Raw genomic sequence first — 26,055 nt, 5'->3', positions numbered from 1 at the left:
ATACTGGCCTGTAGTTTGCAGGGTACTGATGTTAATGATACTGGCCTGTAGTTTGCAGGGTACTGATGTTAATGATACTGGCCTGTAGTTTTCAGGGGACTGATGTTAATGATACTGGCCTGTAGTTTGCAGGGTACTGATGTTAATGATACTGGCCTGTAGTTTACAGGGTACTGATGTTAATGATACTGGCCTAGTTTTCTGCTGCATCTCGGTCTCCTTTTTTTGAATATACAGGAAATACTTGCGCTGAGCCAATCTGATGGTAGTAGTCCTGAATTTAGTGAACATTGGAATATTGCAGTTAACCCTGGTGCGATTTGTTGGGCACACTCTTTAAGAATTCTGTTTGGGATGTCATCTGGTCCTGATGCTTTGGCTGGGTTGACTTTTCGAAGTAGTTTTGTTGCCCCCTCTATACCAATGGTGATATCTCCAATTTTTGATTTTACATTTTTGGTTGTTGGAGGCATATTGTTTGAGGCTTTGTCTTCGACAGTGAACACGGATTAAAATTGGTTCACAAGTATTTCTGCTTTTCCCTTGCTGTCGCATGTTAAGATCCCTTTGTTTTTAAGTGGGGAGACTCCCATGTTGTCTTGACGTTTAGACTTTATGTATTTCCATGCTTGCCTTCTAATCAATATTTGATCAAAGACGTATTACGTATATATATATGTTATACGTGTCTCTGATGTGTCATATACGGTAGCATTTGTTAGAACGAAAATAAATAAATTAAGATCGATTGCAACTTTTCAATTTGTTAATATCATGAGAGACCTGCTTATACATACACGATATTATGTACATGTAGGTCTCTGATATGCCCTCCAAATATTGGTGCCAATAAGTTCAAACTGTTTTCAATGTTCCATTAACGACATAAAAACTTTTTTAGTAAACACATGTAACGTTACCGCAACTAAATAGAAAAAAAGTATGTTGCTACATTTACGGTTATTTAAAGGGAATCAAAATATCTTAAATATCATTTTTTCAAGCATCAAGACAAGGCGTACCAAAACGGGACAATACAGTACTCCTCAAAACGGGACACTTGTGTGAAAACGCCGGAAATACCAACTTGTTATAGAAATAAAAACTGGATAGTAACGTTATCTATTTATAAAGAATGAACAAACATTTTTGGAATTGATAGTTTGGTATAAAGCACATTGATAAAACGTTCCCGTTAGTCATGATCCGCTTCTCCGATAATATGTTTTATTCATCATTGTATCACCGTTCATTATATATTTTCATTATATTTTTGTTTAGAATATTGAGAAAGTTTTATTGCACAACTCAAAAACAATATACGAACTCCGTGGCGGGTGTAATATTCCGAGTTTTACCCTCTCCCATTTATAATCCTGCTACGTTGCGTAAATAAATACAAACAATAAACTTATGCTCGTGAGCATTTCATTTTAAAAAAGCTATCTTATGCCTCTATTTTTTCATATTTTCATAGAGTTATTCAGAAGCAAGGAAAGTTAACGCCCGCTTATAATATTCCGGAACAACCACCACTGCATTTGGTTTGTTGGTCAGATGTTCAGTTGGTATGTCCGGGTTATTCGCGGGAGATTATTACAGATATTTCATCGACGACAATGCCACCTAAAATGAAATTTGTGGAAGGTACGTATTATTAATAACCTTTAACAATTGTCCTATGTACATGGTGAACTTAAATTTGTACTCGTTAACATATCTTTCTCATAAGTTTGTATTTTTTTAAACAAATCTCGCCATCATGAATCGGGATCGGGTTCATCGTTTTAGCGTTTCGGCACCCGATAGGAAAACTTTTTGCAATTTTGCAAGTCACATTGTAGGTTTTGTTTATTCCAAACATATGATATTTCCCCAAACCTGTACATATGGGAACACTGACGAAAGGTCCAAATGTTTTTCAAATGCCGATGATAAAAATTAAAGCGTATAAAGCCTTGGTCAGTCCAAAATTAGAATATGCCAGTGTGGTTTTTGGATTCACATTTTAAAAAAGATATTGACCAAATTTAGAAGGTCCAACGCCGAGCTGCCCATTTTGTTACTAATTGACAAAGGAATATGTCCAGTGTGAGCGATATGCTGGACCGCTTGCAGTGGCGTAGCCTGGTAGACCGACGTTGAGATTCTCGTCTCACTGTGATGTATAAATAGTAAATAAACAAATAGCTGTTCGCTCCACAGATCTGATCCCATTCAATCCCTTATCAAGACATTCTCACGCACTTTCCTTTCAAATACTCTCCTGCAGAACCTCTGTTAGGAAAAAAAGCTTCTTTCCGCGAACAATATCTCTAAAAGAAGTGCATTGAATTAGGTTGCCTTACAAGCGTCAGCTGTAGGGAAATTCGCTTAAGCTCAGTGGTAGAGCATCGGGCTGGAGAGCCAATGGTCGCGGGTTCGAGGCCCAGCGACAGCACTATCTCGATCACTATTCCTCATCCTACAACGTGCCGTTGACCCTCCCCGTTCAAGGTAGGAGAACCCTTGCAATTGGCGGGTAGTCAAAGAACCTGGGTTGGTTTTTTGAAAAAGAAGGGAATAATGTAAAAGAAGTGCATTGATTAGGTTGCCTTTCAAGCGTCAGCTGTAGGGAATTTCCCTTTAGCTCAGCGGTAGAACATCGGGCTGGAGAGCCAATGGTCGCAGGTTCGAGGCCCAGCAATGGCACTATCTTTATCACTATTCCTTGTCCTACTACATTTCAATGGAATGCCCTCCCTCCTGACTTGGCCACAAGTGCTACACTATCTGCCTTTAAATCTGCAATCAACTCTTGTACATCTTACTAATCTTTTTATCCCCAAGCCATGCAATTCCTATCATAACTTGCATAATCTTCATTTTGTTGAAGTTGGCAAAAAACCGATAGAACTAGAACTATTTTCCCAATTCATGCTCAGGCAGTCAGGGGCCCTAAAGTTCCCAAAATAGCTTGGAAAAACCCTAATAAACATTAAACAATATTACCAGATATGCACTTAAGTAACTTATACATTGATCATGATTGCTCCATAAACCCTCTGACAGCACATCAAGAATGCCCTTCAAAAACATGTTGCATGATATGCTAAAATTGCCCCCTTTCAAATTATTTTACACTTTAAAATAGAATAATGAAAGAAATGGAGATGGTAATAACATACAGAAGAAAAAAATATGAAAATTAAAATCAACTTATCAACTTTAAGTGTATACGTATACCTTGTGTGTGTGCATGTATTGTTTCATGGGTATCAAGATCAAAGTGGTTGTAACTTTTTATAGAACACTGAAACTAATTTCACATGGCAGCAGGGGCATTTATGTGAATAAGCAAACGACAAGGAGTTGTGGCATATAAAAATCACACTGCAAATGTATGTTTTCAACCAATTTGTGTATTTTATTCCATTCCAATACAAAGGTAACTAAAAAGCAGTTTTTATGTAAGCATTTTATAATTTTAATGTAAAATAGTTTGAACAGACTTGTTGAGATTTTTTATTTGACCAAACAAGATTTTATCAGACATGTCCTAATATAAAGTCTGACATATTCATGTTTGGTGAAGAATTACAAATTATCAATCAACTCACAAAGTTTAGTAAAATGTAACAACTAAACAAGCCATACATTTTAATTCAAGTCTACTCACCAACAGGAACTTCACAGTTTTATAATATGAGTGCTTGTATATATATATATATGAAATGCTATATTTAAAATTTCTCTTTTTTTTTCAGGAGAGAAGGTTCTCTGTTTCCATGGACCACTTCTCTATGAAGCAAAGGTACAGTACAGAGTAACATAGCCATATTAGATTCATTGTTAACAATAAGTTTGGTTTAAGAATAAAACAAATGTTTGACAAATAAAAACACAACTATTGAATGATTTGTAACAGTGTTTGAATACAAGTACATGTACATAAATTATATGGAGTCTCTGCAGTTGGTTTCTGATGCCATCTATTATACTGTACCATTCAGTCACTGTTAGGTTCAAAATTTATACAAAATTTAAATGTCAACATAGATATATATATATTGTTCACACATTGGAAAGACCAAGAAAAAAATTGTCTGTTTTTGCTGGCATACCAGAAAAAAATAGAGAGTACATTCTTGCCAGCCAGATATTGCATTCTGTCAATTTGATACAATCAATATCTTTCGCAGTGTGACAGATCAAGTGTATCAAAAGTGATATTGAATTGTCAAGGTGTGAAGATTGATATTATTGAAAAATCAACAATGGTACTAACTTGTATTTAATGCATTCAAAACTGCAGATTCTCTGTTTTGATGTAGCTGATCATAAAGTGGTGGTAGAATTAGTGGTTGTTTTGGTAAAAGTTTCTTTGCTCCGGTATCCATGCATACACTATATTGTATTCATTGATTATTAAATAATTTCATTTTAGTGTGTAAAGTATGAAACTAAAGACAACAAGGTCCGATACTTCATCCATTACAACGGCTGGAATAAAAAGTATGTATTGGGTAACAGCAGTAACTGCTCGCACGTCATGTGTGTATATTCTTCGTTGATATAACACTAGATAGATACAGGGTATAACTGGTGGCATTTCAGAGAATACATAATAGTTGAACTTGAAAAACATGTGGATACATGAATACAGTCTGATTATGCTGTATTTAAAAATGTTCACACAATGTATGTATATTCATATATTGCTTGAGTAAACATTTTGACAATTTCTAGACATTTTACACATATAAACTGATTTCATGAAAAATTATGTATTTTGTGTTTAATTATAATATACATCAAGTTCAGTCTGCCTTCAAGTTCACTATATTGAGCCAGTGTCTGAACCTTTCCTTGTAAAGATCATGTTAAAACACTATATGTCAAGTTGAAAATTTAAACCGAAATACAAATTAAATTAATTCATACAGTTGGCATGCCAACTTTAATTCTCAACTTAAGATTTTTTTTTAACGTCTTATAATTTTTTAAATATTATGGAATCCCAAATAATGGACATGTATAATATTATATTTCATTGTATAACTGTTGATAGCTGATGGGTCAAGAAATTCTGCTATTGCATTGGCCTGTTCACATTGGTACATAAAATGGAATCCATTAAAATTGTTGTTGAGTTTATTTTGCTTCCACATTATGCTTTAGTTCAGGTCTTAATCATGTTTATTTTTTAATTTCTTTATTCAGTTGGGATGAATGGGTACCAGAAAGCAGAGTGCTGAAATGTAATGATGCCGGTCAGATGAAACAAAGGGAATTACACAAGGCTCACCAGTAAGTACATTCAATATTTGCGGTATCTCCATTTAACCCATTCGCCCCTGAAGTCACATTTGAACCTTACTAAATCAAAGACTGGGCAAGTCCAGTTAAAAAATGTAGGAGTGAATGAGTTAAGGAATGAAATGTACGAAAGCTGAGGCTAAATTGGAAGATAATCAAAACTTGTAGGACAGGTTCCGCACAGTAACTAAATAACATATAACCAGATTCTGATGAAACATATATGTATCAAATTTAAGCAAAATTCTCACTTTTGGAATTTCAATCATTTAAACTTGAGATATGATTTACGAATCAGGAGTCAGCAACAATCTAGACTTAAGGACTGATCAGCCTTTTCATAGTTCTGATTTCATGCTAAAAATGGAATTAAAACAGTTACCAGGTAATTAAATGATGATTTTTCCAGGCAAAGAAGACAGGCAAGGGCTTACTCAAGAAAGCAAGAAAAGGAGAGAGAGAAAGAAAAGGAGAAGGAAAAAGAAAAAGACAAGGACAAAGACAAGGACAAAGATAAGGAGAAGGAAAAAGACAAAAAGGATAAAGAAAAGGACAAAAAAGAGAAAGATAAGGAAAAAGACAAAAAAGAGAAAGAAAGAGACAAAGATAAGGAAAAAGACAAAAAAGAGAAAGAAAGAGACAAAGATAAAGAAAAAGAAAGGAAAGATAAAGACAAGGAAAAGGAAAAAGATAGAAAAGAAAAAGAAAAGGACAAAGACAAGGAAAAGGAAAAAGATAAAAAAGAAAAGGACAAAGACAAAGAAAAGGAAAAAGACAAAGAAAAAGATAAAGAGAGATCGGAAACACCTACCATAGAAAAGAGTTCAAAACAAAGAGGTACAGTTATATTATAACCACTGGTTACTGAACACTTCGAGGATTTTTTATATTCACTAATCTCAACTTTGATATTGAAGTTGAATCTTGTAGATATGATCATAAGAATCCAGATTTGGTTTGTATGTGTTTTACATCCTATTAACAGCTGCGGTCATATAAGGACGTAACATGTTTTGGTGGTGGAGTGTCTGGAAAAAAAACACTGGCTACTCACTACTGCCTGACGTAGGCCTCAACCCTGCAACACAGTGGTGGAGGCTAATGATCATAAATGTCAGACTTCTTAACCACTTGGCCACTGCGGCCCCCTAAAAGATTCCAGAACAATATTTGCTGAATTAATTAACACAAACCTGTGTAAAGATGCTTGTACACAATTTGCTTCCCTGCATAAATGATAACCCGCTGCACTAGCCAGAGGTTACCTGCAATCAGGCTCTATATAGTACACACCAGAAGTCTTGCTAACCTCGATATTTCTGTAGAGTCATGTGAGATACTACATCTTTATGTATAAGGCACTACCCTGTGCCAATGACATTCATCTAGAGTTTTCATGTCAAACTATTACCACATTCAATAGAAATCTTTTAAAACTATTTCTGTCATAATGTTAACAATTTCAATTCTAATAACAGTAGTTGTAGGCCAGAGGGGTGCCATTTCTAATTTCTTTTCTTGACAAATTCTAACATTGTGTGCATTTATCATTCATCAATTGTATGTTATTTCCAGACAACATATCCAATATATTGACAATAATCACAAAAAAAAGAACAAGTGCAGATGTAACTGAAGTTGTTCACATGTGCTTTACCTTTATATTATCTGTTGATTTTAAAATACATGTAGATAGTTAGGCAATGTCCAGCTGAAACTTGGTCATTGTTCTTATATACAGTGTAGGTTGGACATTTTCCTGACGAGTATTTGTGAATGTCTTTATTACCTATAGGTAGTGTACAGGTTAACTTTGCTGATATGGTGTTTCATCCTCTTTTCTTTAATAACATTTTGTATTTATCTTCTACTGTTGTACAGGAAGTTCTGTCAGTAGTTCCCAGTCAAGTACGTCAGGTAAACAAGAGTCCAGTAGTACAGAGGCACCTGCTGCTGAACTTAAACGCAAGAGGGCCAAGTCAGATTTAGGCACAGAATCGGTAAGATTTTTAACTACCTGGGGATCGTGTTTTATTTCGCCAATATCAAATGCTATTGGATACAGTTTCAAGTCCACCATCATCAAGGTGTGTTGTAAAATTTGAAAAATGATTTTATAATTTTATAAAAATAATTACAAGAAAATCTGAACTTTGATGTGTTTATAGACACCAACATCAGAATCCACCGTAGGAACGCCTTCATCCTCAATCCCAGACCAACAAAAGCGGAAACGCATGCGAGCAGAAACTCCCTCCGACCCAGCTCCTGTCAGTGTAAGTGTTTTTATGTTGGAACAACCATGGCCAGCAGCTGTCTCCTGATCTGATTGTACACCTGTGTGTATATGTGTATATGTCGGAACCCCCACCTTCAGTATCCCATAATCTGATATATATCTAAACAGCAACCACAGGACCCCATTATGATCAATGGCTGCTTGTACTTTTCCAAAGTTTTCTAAACGCTAAATTTCATGAAGTAAACTGTTATGCTAAACTGTACAAAATTTCAAAACACTCACTTAACAGAATGAGTATTCTGCTACTTGAGCATACATAATTATCATGCTAATACATGTACACATACATTTAAAGTTGATTACAAAATTAACACGTTTTTCACTAGGCACCAATACCAGAGCCTGCAGCACCTGTCACTCCCCTTGTTTCCATGGCACCAGCAACCTTCCCCTCCTCAACAGTCGGCCCAGCTGCCACCCCCACCACTGCTGAACTAAAGCGGAAGCGCACAAGAGGAGCAGTAGAGGCTGTCGTTGAATCGGTATGGCTTTGAAATGATGACAGTTCAAATTTCTGTATTTGTAGCTACCAGTCTAAAACATCTCTGTGTTTCTTGCTAAGATGTTCTGTTTAACACATGATTACAATGTTTTACAGTGTATACACCCATGTCAAATGTTTGGGCATGATTTTGTGTAATTAATATGAGTGACCTGTTGTGACATCATCAAATGATAATGAAATGAAGTCACGGACCTCCAGGTTTATATTACGACATCACAATGGACAAAATATATATATATAGATCCAACAATTTTAAGCTTCAAGAATGCCCTAGAAAACTTAATTTATAACTTTATTTGCAATGTTACAAAACATTTTAATTTGATCATGTGGTATTAAAAAAGTGTTTACTTTGTTTCCATTTCGTATCATGTTCATGAAAACTGCAATGAATATTTCATATATGCTGAAATAGGCTTACTAAAATGAAAACTTCACAGATTCCTTTATTAAATATCATTTAAATGTTAATTCATGTACATTGTAAGATCCTACTTTTCGGTTATTTGAATTTCATATTGATGTAATTAAGTCTCTTTGTGATCCCTTGGAGATGCTGCCAGATTCCAGAAATCTGGTGTAGTGTAGAAATGTGTTACTACGGCAAAAGTGAATAACGTGGAAAAACTGAATAACGTGGAAAAACTGAATAACGTGGATCTGACTGAAGAAAACAAACTGAGAATAATTGTTTTTTACAGGAAGAAGCTTATTTAGCGAAGGTAGAAGTGAAAATAAAGATACCTGATGAACTAAAACCTTGGTTAGTGGATGACTGGGATCTCATAACACGACAAAAACAGGTTGGTAACGCAGGTCAAATATACAGTATCTTACGTGTATTTAAAGTATAAATGTGCCCACCAAGCAGTTTTTTGTCCTTAACTTCCAAATTTCAGTTCAAATTATGTGTTGTAATATCTATCTATATGTTTTACTCCACAGAGACCAAACTGGCTTTAATGCGCAGATGGCCAATTTTGTTTTGGTTTGAGATCAAAGAAATCTTAAAGTGTAAGAACAATGACACATTTATTGTGAGGTTAAAAAGTTTTATTTTCAAAAACTCATGATTATTAAACCCAATAAAGAAATTAAGATTTTCTTTTGCTTTAACATATCAATGAGTTAAATCTTTGAGAGCCCATGTTGATTATCATTCATGTTTCAGTTGGTGTCGCTTCCCTGTAAAGCAACAGTTGACAATATTCTGGACGATTATGTGAGAAGCAAGACCACCAAGGGAAGTACTTGTAACAAGTAAGTCTTCAGTTGCAAATTTTCTTATTTCGTCTCAATCTTTTTGTGATTAAAACAGGCCACAGTACAAAAAAAAGTAAAAAAAAAGTTAATATATTCATTTTTTGAGATTTTTTTTTGCATTAGAATTACTTTCTAGTGTTAAGTAAAGGAGAGTGTGGATGGAATTATCTGGAGGATACATTATATACAGTGAGTCGTGAATCACCTGTTTGTTAATGGTGTTTTCAGAGATGCAATCATTGAGGTAACCCAAGGAATCCGAGAGTATTTCAATGTCATGCTCGGCACACAACTTCTCTACAAATTTGAAAGACCACAGTACGGTGAGGTGAGTCCATGGTAACAGAGATTTACTGTAACAATGATATATAATAATATAATAATAAAAGTTTGAGGTTCTTATATACCGCTTTATCACAACCTAGTTCGTAGGTCGTCTCAAAGTGGTTCACAAATTATTATCCGTGGTTACAGGGCCTTTGCAACTAGCCAATATCTTTCTCAACTACCTGGAAAGCATACAGCCGGAGCTGCCATTTCGGCGCTAATAGCTAGCATTCAACAATTCTAGCACTGCCCAACCATATACTCATTTACAGCTGAGTAGACTGGAACAAGCGGAGTAAGGTATCTTGCTTTTATAATATACATTATAAAGATACTTTTTACTAGCAACAGGAGAATATTAAGTTATTAATATGTTATTGATATTTCGATTGGTAGGCAATGTATTATCAGGTAACAGGACCAATACAGTGGCCAGCTTTCCTTGTGTTATCAGGTTACAGGACCAATACAGTGGTCAGCTTTATTTGTGTTATCAGGTAACAGGACCAATACAGTGGTCAGCTTTCTTTGTGTTATCAAGTTACAGCTAAAATTCTTTTGCACATCAATTACCATGCTAGTAAATAGGTCAAACATTCTTTAAAACACAGCAGTATGATTGCATGAACAAAAAAAATAAACTGATGAATAGGAAAGATGGGGGAAATCAAACTTAAAATACCTAGAACCAATGAACATCTTACAATGGTGATTGCTAAGCTTTCTCTGTAATCTTTTGCTTTTTTTGTTCAGTGATTTTCAAATCTTGTTGTAATGTATCCATTACTCTCAGTGTTTTGTTATTTGTGACGGTTACAGATTGTAAAGGAACACTCAGACAAACCTATGACCAACATATATGGTGCTGTCCATCTTCTACGTCTTTTTGGTAAGTTGCTTGAGGTGAAACTTTCAAGGTCAAGTCACCTCACTGTATGGCATAGAAATGAACAAGAAACAGTTTTATCTCAAATCCTGGGTACTTCTGTTGTTTTTGCTTTTCAAAGTTAGACAGCCCTAATAATGCTTTTTTGTTTTGACTAATTTTAGAGCAGCATTAGCAATGCGTTTGTGTAATCCAATGTAAGAAAGCAAGTTCTCTCTCCCTTCCTACCCTGGTATCCAGAGAGCTGAAAGTAGAAACTACTATCTTGCTGGGTTTTACTACTGATTTGAATCAGGATTACATTTCCTTGGAAAAGTTCAGTTGAACATGTTTTATGAGTGAGTGGCCGCGGTGGCCAAGTGGTTAAGGCATCTGACATTCTGCTACCACTAGCCCTCCACCACTGGGTCGCGGGTTCGAGACACCCACAGAAAAGTTCAGTTGAACATGTTTTATGAATGAGTGGCCACGGTGGCCAATTGGTTAAGGCATCTGACATTCTGCTAACACTAGCCCTCCACCACTGGGTCGCGGGTTCGAGACCTACGTGGGGCAGTTGCCAGGTACTGGCCGCCGGTTTGAGGTTTTTCTCCGGGAACTCTGGCTTTCTTCCACCATCAATATCTAGCACATCCTTAAATGACCATAGCTGTTGATAGGACCTAAAACACAAAAACAAAAAATAAAAAATTCAGGTACTAATCAGAGAAAAAAATATTCCAACTGCAAGACTCATGAATGATACCAATCATTAGTCTTTCAGTTGGAATATTTTTTTCTTTGATTAGTACCTGAATCGCAAAATTTGATTATTTCCAAGGGCATTTTTTGTGTGCAAACTTTTCTAACTCTTTTAACAAGATTGCTGAATATTTCTGTAATATGTCATTTCAGTTGCCATCAAAGGTAGAACTCATTTGATTATTTCCATTTTATAGGACATATTATTTACATGTACTGATGTAGTTCTGCTTTTATTTTTCAGTTATATTTCTCTTTAACCATCCTTTGTCACTAATCATTAACATGTTTCACTTGTTATTGTGCACATATTGCAGTTCTGTGCATTATTCTATTGACTTATATTTTAAGTATATACATTTGTCGATTAGGAAAGACGGCCTTTATAGTACGTATGGCATCTAATAATCACTATTGTTTGATTAACAGGTTCCATCTTTATATATGACCTAGCTGTTGTGAGGACCATAAACCTGATTTAAAAACAAAAAAATAATGAATACAAATCGCACAATAGTGGAACCTATAACCTGAGTGCCACTGGAAAATGTATCTGTAGTCTGTATGTAGAGACTAGAACATGGTTCTGAATGACATACTGACAGGGACTTTAACAAAGCACTGTTTGTGGTACAATGATAGTTACAAAAGATCTGTTGATGTATATATATATATTATTTGAGTTTCTGTCTCATTATCTTATGAGAGTTGTAAAATGATTCTAACTAAGAAGAAGTTTTCATTTTAGTGAGCCTCTGTAGAAATAAAAAGAATGATCCATGAAAAGATTTATCAATATCATATGATCAAGAATTTTTGGTGAATGTTGGGGGGTGGGGGTGTGGCTTTTCCAGATCATTTGTAAAGGCTTCAGTTCCCCCAACTTGGCTCTTTATCTTTTGTCTCCTTTGAAATGTCACAATATAATCTGGATTCCTTTCCATTTTATCAGTCACACTAGATCATTAGCCCACCATCTGTGATGTTGTTAGCACCATTTCTTAGAAAAAAACTGGAGAGATCTTAATTAAATTTCACACCAAGGTTCCCCATGGGCCCCAGTTAAGCATAACAAATTTTGGGACTGTTTAGAAAACTAAGATGGTCAACAGACAGTCATCTCGTGGTCCATCGATATGCATAGTGAAGGTTTGAACTGATAAGGAAACTAGGATGCCTTATAGGTCACAGTTACCTGTGAGATGCACTCCACCAAACAATAATGAGACTTGTTCCTGGACCACAATACTAATACTTCATTGGTTTGTCACTCACCATAACTAGGTTACAGAAAAAAAGATTTTTAAGCAAATATTCCTCATCATAGTCGGCTTCAGTTCCTATTCATTATCATTAAATACATTAACAACTCATCAGCTACCTCTTAAGTATCGACACACAATTTCCAAGTCCCTGGTGGCGGTGTATGGTTAGCAACAATTAATTAACCAAGCATGAAATTTCTAACCATGCCAGCCTTATTTTTTTCAAAACAAAAGAAATAAAAGCCAATATTTTGTTGTTAATTTCTTGAATAAGATTCAGGATATTAATGATACTTCAAAACAATTCACTGACGTTTTAAGCATTTCTTAATTTAAAATTAAACAGAATCAATTGTGATTTGATTTTTTTTTATATTATATTAATTATAAACTTTTCAAATTCAGATGTCAATTTTAATAGATTTTGTGTTAGTTTTTGAATTTCATTTTTGAAAGGAAATCATTTGCATATGATAACTGATTTTGTTTTGTTTCTTAACAGTAAAACTTGGAGGTATGCTAGCCTATACATCACTGGATGAGAAAAGTATCCAACTTCTACTTACCCACCTACAGGATTTCTTGAGGTAAACACTGGTGATAACCACTAATTCTTGTAACATGAGTGATATTGTTTCATGTTATCAGTTATTTATCAGCTACCTGTTTAGTTCTCATACTGACACTAGTTTTGAAGTACAGTACGTATACAGGTAAGAAAAGTAAATGCGGACTTATTTTGCCTCCCATTTGTACTGGTTCTTCCTTGTTCTGTTTCTGGTTTGTTCTTCTTGAAATTTGACAGTTTAAGACAATCTCTATTTTTCAGAAAGAACTTGTGGGATCTTATTGAAACTTTCTATCTAGGTTCCTCTCTATTCATAGTTAAAAAATAAGATGGCCTCCAGGAAGACATCTTGAATTTGACCATGGAATTTGTCTTTGCTATTTTTCAAACATCAGTAGATTCTCCTGTTTCTTAGTTCTGCATACCTTATGTTGAACATTATGAGAAGGAAGAGATGAAATCTCGTTTACACATTACTAATAGTAATTTGCTATTCAAGTCAGTTGGTCAAAAGACTTCCTCACTTGGAAGGAGCAATAAATAAAAATAAAAAAACAGAAGTAGGAAATTCAGATGAAAAAATCACCACATCATGCATTTTCCTTGGGGATATAATCGATCTTGTATTATTAAGATTCTTTCTCTGATCTGTTCTAGGTACATGCAGAAAAACTCCGCCACCCTGCTGAGTATGAATGACTTTATTGTGGCCCCTCCAGACTACCATCGGAAAGCTATTTTATGAGAACATGGAGTCAAATTTATACTTTGTTGTTTTATTTCTTTCATTTTGTTATGGAGGATAGAATCGATAATCAGGCGGACACCTGTTCTACTGGAACTGTTAGAATGTGGCAATTTTGTAAACTTTATGTCAATCTCAAATCTCTTGATTATCATGTGAGTTTTACAATAGATACATCAGTTTTGTATATTTCCATTGCTAAGTTTTCATACAGATAAAATTGATCCCATTTTACAGTGGTATATGCGCTTTTATAATAATCACATGATACTAAGCAAAATTGTCTTAATGTTTTTGATGTTTTATTGTAATGAATGACAAAATCTTGAGAATAATAAGGACTTTTTATTAAAATGTTGCCAAGATTATTTTGGAGTATAATACTGAAAATGTACTTATTTTCATGCACTCAAATCATTAAATTTTAATAGATTAGCGCATTGATAGATTAGCACATCCCAAAAACATGCAATAGAAAACAATACAAGAACTCCAATTCGTGCATTCATGATTTAGCGCAATAATGACAAGCACTGAAATAAGACAACCAATAAAATATGTACGTTGACAGTATTTCGGTGCAAGAAGATTGGGAGAATGCCAGTTTTGATGTATTTTCCTTGCAAGATTTTACCACCTTAAGCTTAAACGTAGAACACATTTACTGCACTGTGTCGCACTGGTTGTATGTTCCTAGCAAAGTCATTGTGGTGTACCCCAACAAAAGAGTTATCTTGTGAAGATCACACTATCAAATTTTCATATAATGATGCATTTCCTTACATTTGTTACTTAGGGTTCGTTATGAAAGCGTACCTATGTGTGTTGTGTTGTTATCAGTTTTGACAATGTCGTGGTAAAATGATTAACTGTGAGTTCAGACAATATTTTTACCTGGTATACATGTGTTAAATACTGAAAGAGAAGAAAAATACATCGTACTTGTACATAATATTGTAGAACTTGAACCTCCATGAGTACTTCTATTTAAGTACAGTATTTACATTTTACATATCATTCTGCTGATTAGCTTTCTGCTGTCTGCAGCTGGTATGTTGGAACTTGAGTCAGTTAAATCATTCCTGTAATGTCTATAAATGTATTCATAAACTTTGAATCCACAGTTATAGTAAAAAAAATGTAAAGGTACTTTTAAATGTTCATTGGGCATTTCATGTTACATGGTAGACTGTTTTAAGACTTACAAGTCAATTATTTATCTGGTGAACATGGTTATGTATAAAAGGAATACACACCTTATGTCTTTAGATGCAGAAAAGTTGTATAATAAAGATATTAACAATAAAGGATTAACAAGTTGTAGTTTCTATAAATCTTGAATCTGTTCAATATAAAAACTGAAGAGTTTAGCACAATGACTAGATAAATGGCTCTAGCCACTTTGTTAGATCCAGTTTCACAAAAAATCCTACAGGTTCTAATCTTAATTTTCCCTATTAGCTTTAGTGAAAGAAAAAAATTAACAAGGTTACAGAACATTTATGATACTGATGCATAATTTCTAAATTCATGTAAGGGTACTTATATATATTATATATAATGAGGAAACTTCATGGAGCATTTTATATTGGAGTGAAGATGGACCTGGTCTAATTGAGTTTATTTCTTTTTCTTTAAACATATCTAAGTTGCATTAAAAGAGTATTATTATTAAGTAGTGTCAATATGTTTTGTGGAAATTTTCAGCAAGTAACTGAAATTTTTATTCTGTTTGAATGTGAGCAAATATCCGAATATGTGAGCAAATGATATATACGTGATACTGATTTAGAAATAAACATCAGTTTAAGAATCAAGTGTCATTTTATTTTCACCATCATATTTTAAAATACATCAGCAATATGTAGAATTAGAAACATTGAAGCAAAGGATTTAAAAAAAAAGTGAATGAACATGAAGTTATACATTTTCTAGCAATTTCTTTTATTATCATTATGTACTTTATCAAATAAAGCTGTCTATAAAATCCTGTTACATCCATGTCATCATGGATCAGTTTCTATTTCTGAAACTGTTCGACATTGCTTTTGTTGGTTTTATGATGTAGACCAAGTGTACAACAGCATGATGCTATTTTTATGAAAATAAATAAAGGTAAAAAACAAAAAGAAATATTTCCTGATTATTCTAAGTCCCAAATCACCAAAGTGGCAGTGTTTACCTATTCTGTCCGCATGGTTCTACTTAAAAGTTTTTATCACATAATGTACTTTGTTATCCAGTGAATATATCCATGTCATATTTGTTTTGCGTATTAACCCATGTAATATGACCTATCAGCCCTGTGATTGGTTGTAAGTTTGAATTGTGACGTCACGCCTAGGACAGGTACATGACGTCACAGACTTATGCACTGGAGTTAAAATGGCGGCTTTTTACATTTCAGGGTTGCATGAAAATGGTCGTTTTACACGAATTAATGCCACAAATCTTGATTATGTGATAAAAAGGATCTTACACTTGTTTTCATTTCATATGAAATTTATGAAACTCGTCACGATTTTTTTCATTTTAGCTCACCAGACTCTCGCTAAATTAAAAAATTCTTAGACTCGTTTCATAAAACTCATATGAAATGGAAACTCATGTGAGATCAGATACATATGAACTTCAATATCTGTCAACTTAACATTATCAGTGGAATATATATCCAAATGAACATGTTACAGTTATTCACTAAGACATACTGAGGTGTTTCTGAGATGTATAGACTTGGCATGATGATGATGTATCCATCAGTGGCAGTTTTACTGTTAAAAGGGTATTAATCAGAGAAGCAGTACCTATGTAAGCTTCAAAATGGCTCAACACAATGCTCTGAGCTGTAGGTAGAGAGTTACGTACAACATAGTTCATTGTGTATCACAATATAAAATGTCCAAAGAAAGTTATGCACAGAAAAGATAGATTGAGAATAATTTTCTCCTGAACCACTTGCTGTTATCTTGACCTTAGGACCATGGTACAGACACAAGAGTGGTATGTAGTCAATACACATTCATCCATACAGGAAGATACAAATTCAGAGGAAAAGCACATTGTCCAGGAAAGCAAGCCAAAGCATCAGCTTCAAACTCTGACTTATTGTTATGATCATGGTATTGGTGTACGACTATTGAGTTGTACGTAACACACCGGTCTGTAATGATAAACCAAACTATGAAAATCAAATAAAATCTGTTTCAGTTCGTACGTTTTTGTCCGAATAAGCATTAAACAGACTTGCCCTTTAACCACTTTGTGTAACCTTGACCATAAGGTACAGACTGTATAATGATGATGCATTCATCTTTGATTTTTTCATTAAACCGTTTCAGGCTTTTTAGAAGTTATTTAAAAACAGTATACTGTATAATGTCTATCGCCAGTTGATTTGCCATTGACTTCAAGGACAGACGGGACATTGTGAAATGTTATATATTGTATTTCCTTACTATCGAGGCATTAAATGAAATACCTTGTGTAACGCAATGTCTTGCTACAGTTACTCACCATGTAATGGGAGATGCATAATTGCTAACGTCATGCCACAAAATTAAACGTCCTAAAGTAAACTTCGCTAATCAAAAGACATCTAACAGGACGATACACTTATTATATATAAAAAAAATCCTCCTGCAGGATAATACACCCATCAAAAAACGTCCTACACAGCAAGAACACTTAACACTCATCACAATATGTCTTACTGGACAACACACTCATCACAAAACGTCTTACTGGACAACACACTCATCACAAAACGTCTTACTGGACAACACACTCATCACAAAACGTCTTACTGGACAACACACTCATCACAAAACGTCTTACTGGACACTACACTCATCACAAAACGTCTTACTGGACACAACACTCATCACAAAACGTCTTACTGGACACTACACTCATCACAAAACATCTTACTGGACACAACACTCATCCCAAAACGTCTTACTGGACACTACACTCATCACAAATGTCTTACTGGACACTACACTCATCACAATACATCTTACTGGACAACACACTCATCACAAAACGTGTTACTAGACACTACACTCATCACAAAACATCCTACTGGACACAACACTCATCCCAAAAAGTCTTACTGGACACTACCCTCATCACAAATGTCTTACTGGACCCTACACTCATCACAATACATCTTACTGGACAACACACTCATCCCAAAACGTCTTACTTGACACTACACTCATCACAAATGACTTACTGGACACTACACTCATCACAATACATCTTACTGGACAACACCCTCATCACAAAACGTCTTACTAGACCCTACACTCATCACAAAACGTCTAACTGGACACAACACTCATCACAAATCGTCTGACTGGACACTACACTCACCACAAACCGTCTTACTGGACACAACACTCATCCCAAAACGTCTTACTGGACATTACACTCATCACAAATGTCTTCCTGGACACTACACTCATCACAAATGTCTTACTGGACACTACCCTCATCACAAATGTCTTACTGGACCCTACACTCATCACAATACATCTTACTGGACAACACCCTCATCACAAAACGTCTTACTAGACCCTACACTCATCACAAAACGTCTAACTGGACACAACAGTCGTCACAAAATGTCTAACTGGACACAACACTCATCACAAAACGTCTTACTGGACACAACACTCATCACAAAATGTCTAACTGGACACAACAGTCATCACAAAATGTCTAACTGGACACTACACTCATCACAAAACGTCTTACTGGACACAACACTCATCACAAAATGTCTAACTGGACACTACACTCATCACAAAACGTCTAACTGGACACAACAATCATCACAAAATGTCTAACTGGACACTGCACTCATCACAAAATGTCTAACTGGACACAACACTCATCACAAAATGTCTTACTAGACACAACACTCATCACAAAATGTCTAACTGGACACTACACTCATCACAAAACGTCTTACTGGACACTACACTCATAACAAAACATTCAACTGGACACTACACTCATCATAAAACATCCCACAGGACACTATACACCCGTAACAAAACATTTAACTGGACACTACACTCATCACAAAATGTTTAACTGGACACTACACTCGTCACAAAACATTTAACTGGACACTACACTCGTCACAAAACGTTTAACTGGACACTACACTCATCACAAAACGTTTAACTGGACACTACACTCATCACAAAACGTTTAACTGGACACTACACTCATCACAAAACGTTTGGCTTGACGTACACCTCAACATCATAAAACCTTCTAAAGGACACTACACTCATAAAACAACGTACCAGGGGACACTACAACACACGGCCCCTCAACAAGAAATGTCTAGTAAGACACTTACGATAGTCTTCAGTATTACTCATTGTCGGTATCGGTGTATTTTCTGAAGTATTAAATTATGATTCGCGAATATATAAAGATGTATATTTTGTATATTTTTGTATTCCTTTTTATTATATGAAACTGCCACAGAAACAATCTCATTAAAATCATCTGTTACATAGCTCCGTCTGTTAACGGAGCCATGTAACCGATGATTTTAAGCAGATTGCCACAGAAAGGATATAATATATATATCCGGAACAATCCGGACATTCCGCTTCCGGTTTTAATATTAGCAAGTCACAGTCATGGCGGCCTCCATGTGCTATACCCATGTGTGTGTGTACTGAACGGGCTGGATGTATCGGATGCTTTGTAAGTCTTCAAGATAATTGCCAATGTTTAGTTATTGAAATAACCATTGAATAATCATACCTGCTGATGCGACTCTGATTATATGTATGGAGGGATTGAACACGTTGTTTGGTGGCTTCCTAGGAAGCAGCGATCAAAGTGAAAGTAGACACAATTTCTCTAAAATATGGTCGCGCTACACACTCCATGATATTCTGAAATTTCTTAGACAATTCAAAAAGAAAGAAAATCTTAGTATCCATGTGGAAATTGTTACCTGTCTCCTAAAAGAATGTGATGACGAATGGCTTATTGGAAGCTTTCAACAGAAAGATGGGACCGACCTGCACAAAAAAATACATGAAGTCATAAGTTCCGTATTTGTGCCAACTTTTCAAAACAAGGAACATTATGCATTTGATGTCAATGACTTTCCTTGCGTTGCATCCTATGCAGAGAAAACTATTTCGTTTGTGATAGTTTTACTCCATCGTCTTAGAGCTTTGAGGAATAAAGACACGCATGCTTTCAAGTTAATTTGCGATATTTGCCCAACTGCAACGATCATAGCATTGGACCACGTAGAGGAAAGACTTTGGACTACAAGCAGTTCGAACAAGTCAGCGGAAAGCCTGCTTTGTTGTTTATGTGAGCTTTTCAATGTTGAAGAAAATGCTAAACTGTTGCAATGCCACTTAGTTCCAAATGATGAAATTGAAAGGGTTGAGTCAACATTACTTTACAAAATTTTGCAGTTACTCAGATTGAAATTACAGAGGGAAACATGGAAGAAAAATCCTGGAGCAAAGTCTGTGTTTGTGTGGTGTTTGACTCATACTTTGTTTCCAACTTTAAGTGAATCCTTGGAGAGTGTATTGCCACCTGCTCTTCTGTTCACAGATGACTACATGTTGGAAAATAAAGTCAGTGGAGTGTCCTGTCTGATGCATATCATAAACAATGTGTCTGCAGAAGAGTTACGTTGGTATGGGCGAGGGGAGGTAATTCTAGCGGCACTGCGGCATCAGCTCTACACAACAGAACCACCACTTTTAGCCAAAACCATTCCAGCTATACTGTCTATATTAAAAGTTGTTGAAAAAAATCCTCAAGCTGGAGAGAACGGACGACCAGTGACTAGATATGATGAAATATACCAGCAACTACTTCAAAATGCAGAAGGGGAAAACATTTTGACTCTGAGGAGAATATATACTCGGCATTTGCACAGTTTTGTGGAAATCATGGGAATATCTGCTATTCGTTACCTCAGTAACACTTTAAAAGTGATTGGAAATTTCCTTGAGATATCAGATGGCCCATGTGAAGAGGCTAGATTAAGCATGGTTGACTTGTTAAAGAAGATCATCAGATGCTGTTGGCCTAGAATTCCTCGTTACAGTAACAGTATTCTGAAAATGCTGGTCAAATGTTTGTGCGACCTGTCAATGGACGAAAATCTGACAATTTCAGATGGGGTCAAGGCAGAGCTTGTAGCAGCAATTAAAGAAACTCTGGTTTTGTTGAAGTGTCTGGATTCAGAGAAAATCATAAATCAACTGGGGCCATTAGATTGTGACGGCATTCCAGATCTTTGTAGGTCAATATGTAAACAAGTAGTAGAAACAGACATCACAACATTAATGCAGTAAAGACCAAAAGACATAAGTATAATACTTTCTCAAATTACTAGGAAAGAACCTTGTGTCTAGAGGATTAAAATGCCATAATATTGATCATGAATTAAAACACCCATTTGTTGGTGGGTTGAAACATTTCCTCTATTTTCATTATACTCTTCACCAGTACAAATCACAAGTGGATTTGCTTAACATTTTGTTTGGTTAATTAAAAGATTGCATATTATGTAGTCAAACTTTGAAAAAATAAATTGCAATCGCATTATATACAAGGATTTTTTGCTTTGGTGACAGAGATTTGTAAAACGAGTACACATGGATGACGTTCTTTTTTTTTTACAAAAATTACCACCATTTTGTGTTTCCCTGTCAAGTCAGTGAGTGAAAGCTAGTTTGTGTGTAATCTGTGCACTTACCCAGAAAATTCAATGCAGTTAAAATTTGATTTGGATTTGCTGAAAAGGGCTTTACTTACTTATTTTGCACATTGCATATATCTATTCACAAAATTTCCATGAAATTGATCGCAAAAACTTGAAATTCACATTGTGGTCGTTTGGGAAACCTCCTACCGTGTCATATTTTTTCCTTTAAATTTAGGAAACATTATTCTAGTGGTAATTCGAAACTTGTGTCCTATTCCTAATTGATTTTTCAAAAAGCTGTTTCATAAAAATGAAAAAATTGTTTGTAGCAAACTGTACCCTCATATATAATTAAAACGTTGCCACAAAGCTTCAATTATACAGCCTAATTACCAGTAAAACATGTTTACTACAATGATCTTGCATATTTGTTTATTCCCAATCTCTTGATCGGTCATCTTTGGTTACACTTGTTTGTTTGTTGATTCCCAATCAGTCTGTTATCTCCTATGAAACATTTTATATTACACTGCTTTCAGTCAAGGTGTGTATAGTCTCTGGTAGAAGTTACTATGTTTTACTTCTCAATCTGTCATCTCTGTAGAAGTTGCTATCTTTTACTTCTCAATCTGTCATCACTGGTTAAATGTGTTGTGTATGTAACACTGCTTTCAGTCAAGGTGTTTATAGTCTCTGGTAGAAGTTGCTATGTTTTACTTCTCAATCTGTCATCTCTGGTAGAAGTTGCTATGTTTTACTTCTCAATCTGTCATCTCTGTAGAAATTGCTATCTTTTACTTCTCAATCTGTCATCTCTGTAGAAGTTGCTATCTTTTACTTCTCAATCTGTCATCTCTGGTTAAATGTGTTGTGTATGTTGATTTGCATTCAGTCTAGATCTTTCCTCTCTGCTCAACTCATTCACCCCTACATAAATACTGGACTTTCCCAGTCTTTGGTAAGGTTCAAATGCGACTTAAGTTTAGGGGTGAATGGGTTAAATTCAATTTTTAGGTCACCTGAGCCATTTTGAAAACCTATTTCAAACTTAAAGTCAAGTTCTGCTAGACCGATTGAACTGAAAATTGGTAGGAATGATCGCCTCATGGTCCTGACAAAGTGTTGTTATTTTTCAGGTCAATCAGAAATCCAATATGGCCGCCACGGCCGCCATTTTGAAAACCTATTTCAAACTTAAAGTCAAGTTCTGCTGGGCCGATTGAACTGAAAGTTGGTAGGAATGATCGCCTCATGGTCCTGACAAAGTGTTGTTATTTTTCGGGTCGATCAGAAATCCAATATGGCCGCCACGGCCGCCATTTTGAAAACCTATTTCAAACTTAAAGTCAAGTTCTGCTGGGCCGATTGAACTGAAAGTTGGTAGGAATGATCGCCTCATGGTCCTGACAAAGTGTTGTTATTTTTCGGGTCGATCAGAAATCCAATATGGCCGCCACGGCCGCCATTTTGAAAACCTATTTCAAACTTAAAGTCAAGTTCTGCTGGGCCGATTGAACTGAAAGTTTGTAGGAATGATCGACTCATGGTCCTGACAAAGTGTTGTTATTTTTCGGGTCGATCAGAAATCCAATATGGCCGCCACGGCCGCCATTTTGAAAAACTATTTCAAACTTAAAGTCAAGTTCTGCTAGGCCGATTGAACTGAAACTTTGTAGGAATGATTGACTCATGGTCCTGACAAAGTGTTGTTATTTTTCGGGTCGATCAGAAATCCAATATGGCCACCACGGCTGCCATTTTGAAAAACTATTTCAAACTTAAAGTAAAGATCTACTTGGCCGATTGAACTGAAACTTTGTAGGAATGATCGAATCATGGTCCTGACAAAGTGTTGTTATTTTTCGGGTCAATCAGAAATACAATTTGGCTGCCATGGCCGCTATTTTGCTACTAAGTTCTAATAGGCCGATCTCACTTAAAATTGGTATAGGAATGATCAGCTCATGGTCCTGACAAAGTTAAGTTAACATTACACTATTTTTTACTCAAATTGGTACATATTTCAACAACAAAAATAAATACTGTAGACTCAGGTGACCGTTAAGGCCCATGGGCCTCTTGTTATTTTGTATAGGTTGCTTCCCAATCAGTCTGGAACTTATATCCGTTTAAAAATTTATTTTATAGAAAACTACCAGTGCAAAATACTTCAGTGTTGAAACAAATGCATACTTCCCAACTTTTTGAAATTTCCATGGGGAGATACTGCATGCTCAAAATTAAAAAATATATAAATTAAATGTGTATATACACCCCCTAAGCAAATTCACTGGTTGAAAACACTCAATTTAAGGGTCCAAAATCGGGAGTCTCCCTCCTAAATAGAGAGAGTTGACAAGTACGGTATGCAAACGGTTTGTTAATGTAGGAAAAAATCTTGTAGAACTCCAAAAATTGACAAGTCTCCAACACCATAAGCAATATCAAAATATAACAGGCTCTTTCATTTATGAATTCATGCATATCAAACTCTGTAAAACGAAATCAGTAATGCTGACCATCTGTATTATGTAATACATATCAAATGACGCAGAAACATGCATTACAGCATGTTGTCGAGACACGTACACAAAAACAACAAGTCAAATTACTATAAAATGTTTTAATATGTTTAACCAGCAGTACAAAACTTACAAAAAAATGATAATGCCCTGTATTTACGGTTTTACATCATTATTTGAAGTACCAAACAACTTTGTCAAGTACATTCTAAAAACAGAAAATACTAAAACAGCATACCATTGCACAAAATAAAAAACAACAAAAAATGTTTAGCTCGGAGAACAAAAGTGTTCATTGCTTATCTATCATTATGGAAAATAAAGTAAAGTTTCACAAGTTAATATCGGCTTGTACATTGTACATGTAACTATTGTAAAGTCACCCTAATTTGTACAATATCAGTAAGTGATTGCCTATGAGCATTCAATATGAAATGGTTCTTTTTTGATGACTGATTTACATTTACCAGGATTGGCAATACTGATTTATGAAATAGGTAGATTAACACAGGGATGCGAAGAATTCAATATTGATAGTCATGATTTGATTTTGTATAATACCTAAGAAATAAATCTACCCTGTGTAAAATATTTTCATATTAGTAATTAGACCAAGGAAATAGATAAAAGCATGCTAGCAATCTTCACAGTACATACAATAGTTTATATGCAAGTTTATCTGCTACACACTTGGGTAAAACAGAGTAGTGATGGAGAACGGAATAGATATGTACAGTGTACTCTGTGTAAACCAGACAATCCATGGAGGACATGATTTGGTCCGTTTCAGAGAGTAACAGATTGTAGATAGTGTACTTGTTATGCATTTCTTTTGCCAGTTATGGGGGAAATCTTCGGCTGGTTTACACAAAATCTGGATTAGACAAAGAGTCTGGTTCAGAAAGTACTGTAAAAGGTTCATGCTGGGGTTTATAGCCTCATAACACTATTTCATATTTACAATATGTACAATGTATCCATGCTTAATGATAGTCAGAAATAGCTGACTATCTCCTTTTCATTTTTTTTTTATTTGGTGGAGATAGTCTACCCCAGCCCCATCATTTTTTTTTTTAAATGAGATAGTCAGTTATTTTGGACAAGTTTAATGAGTGAATCCTATGTGTATACAGAAAGTGGAATGGTTGTCTGGGGTTTTATGTTACACATATGATAATGGTAACGGTATACAAGATGAGAACAGGTGTACTGAGTACTGCAAAGAATTACAGGGGAAGCTTGGTAGACAAATCGACTAGTGTAATACTTTCTGGACATTTTTTTTTCCAACTGGGTACATATCATTACACAGTCGGTACACATTATTCTACTAAAATTGAATTTTATCGTAGACAAGTGACATTTACTGGGCAATATTTTGATGAACCAAATTTAAGTGCATGTACATAAACAACGCTACACAGTATGGTTACGAAAGAAACTTCGAAAACATTTCAATAATGGAATAGCTCAAAGAGTATTACGTAGGAGACATGTATGTTAATATGGAGTTCTAGGCGAAAAAAAGTGTACATGGGGAACATCGCGTACAAGTCCAGTATACAGAGTATCTAGTATTAGTGTTGACTTGCTGGTCGACTTGTTTACAGTAAACCCTATTATAGTGGGAACATCTGTACATACTAAGTAAGTTCACATATAGGTACACAGGTAAAATTACATAGGGGTACACAGGTAAGTACATATGGGTACACAGGTAAGTACATTTAGGTAGACGGGCAAGTACATATGGGTACACAGGTAAGTACATATGGGTACATGAGTAAAATTATATATGGGTACACAGGTAAAATAACATGGATACACAGGTAAATTTACATACGGATACACAGGTAAGTACATATAGGTACACGGGTAAGATTACATATGGGTACACAGTTAAGTTTTCAATAAAGTTT

General features: G+C 35.2%; 3 protein-coding genes across 3 annotated transcripts; all 3 read left to right on the top strand.

Moving 5' to 3' along the window:
* Positions 1-1,540: 1,540 nt before the first annotated feature.
* LOC110445619 (mortality factor 4-like protein 1) lies at positions 1,541-5,310 on the top strand. Its single transcript, XM_021490310.1, has 4 exons — positions 1,541-1,647; positions 3,747-3,793; positions 4,427-4,494; positions 5,203-5,310. The coding sequence occupies exons 1-4, from the start codon at positions 1,620-1,622 to the stop codon at positions 5,291-5,293; spliced, it is 234 nt and encodes a 77-aa protein (XP_021345985.1). The 5' UTR covers positions 1,541-1,619; the 3' UTR covers positions 5,294-5,310.
* Positions 5,311-6,016: 706 nt separating this feature from the next.
* Positions 6,017-16,029, top strand: LOC110445618 (mortality factor 4-like protein 1). Its single transcript, XM_021490309.1, has 10 exons — positions 6,017-6,135; positions 7,180-7,298; positions 7,467-7,574; positions 7,927-8,082; positions 8,807-8,908; positions 9,277-9,365; positions 9,597-9,696; positions 10,515-10,584; positions 13,090-13,174; positions 13,813-16,029. The coding sequence occupies exons 3-10, from the start codon at positions 7,536-7,538 to the stop codon at positions 13,898-13,900; spliced, it is 729 nt and encodes a 242-aa protein (XP_021345984.1). The 5' UTR covers positions 6,017-6,135; positions 7,180-7,298; positions 7,467-7,535; the 3' UTR covers positions 13,901-16,029.
* Positions 16,030-19,560: 3,531 nt separating this feature from the next.
* Positions 19,561-21,990, top strand: LOC110445541 (TELO2-interacting protein 2-like). The gene has a single exon (XM_021490205.1). It carries the CDS (start codon positions 19,717-19,719, stop codon positions 21,259-21,261), a length of 1,545 nt encoding a protein of 514 aa, XP_021345880.1. The 5' UTR covers positions 19,561-19,716; the 3' UTR covers positions 21,262-21,990.
* The last annotated feature ends 4,065 nt before the right edge of the window (positions 21,991-26,055 follow it).

This window comes from Mizuhopecten yessoensis, unplaced genomic scaffold (assembly GCF_002113885.1).
Source record: "Mizuhopecten yessoensis strain PY_sf001 unplaced genomic scaffold, ASM211388v2 scaffold2329, whole genome shotgun sequence".
NCBI lineage: Eukaryota > Metazoa > Mollusca > Bivalvia > Pectinida > Pectinidae > Mizuhopecten > Mizuhopecten yessoensis.
Note: the sequence above shows the minus strand (reverse complement) of the source record. Positions and strands in the feature narration are given on the sequence as shown.

Coding starts and splice junctions, on each gene's coding strand:
- LOC110445619 (XM_021490310.1), top strand. CDS start 1,620: ATGCCACCTAAAATGAAATTTGTGGAAG. Junction 1,648..3,746: donor TAAAATGAAATTTGTGGAAG/GTACGTATTATT, acceptor TTTTTTTTTCAG/GAGAGAAGGTTCTCTGTTTC. Junction 4,495..5,202: donor TACAACGGCTGGAATAAAAA/GTATGTATTGGG, acceptor TTCTTTATTCAG/TTGGGATGAATGGGTACCAG.
- LOC110445541 (XM_021490205.1), top strand. CDS start 19,717: ATGGAGGGATTGAACACGTTGTTTGGTGGCTTCCTAGGAAGCAGCGAT.
- LOC110445618 (XM_021490309.1), top strand. CDS start 7,536: ATGCGAGCAGAAACTCCCTCCGACCCAGCTCCTGTCAGT. Junction 9,697..10,514: donor AAAGACCACAGTACGGTGAG/GTGAGTCCATGG, acceptor TGACGGTTACAG/ATTGTAAAGGAACACTCAGA. Junction 13,175..13,812: donor CACCTACAGGATTTCTTGAG/GTAAACACTGGT, acceptor GATCTGTTCTAG/GTACATGCAGAAAAACTCCG.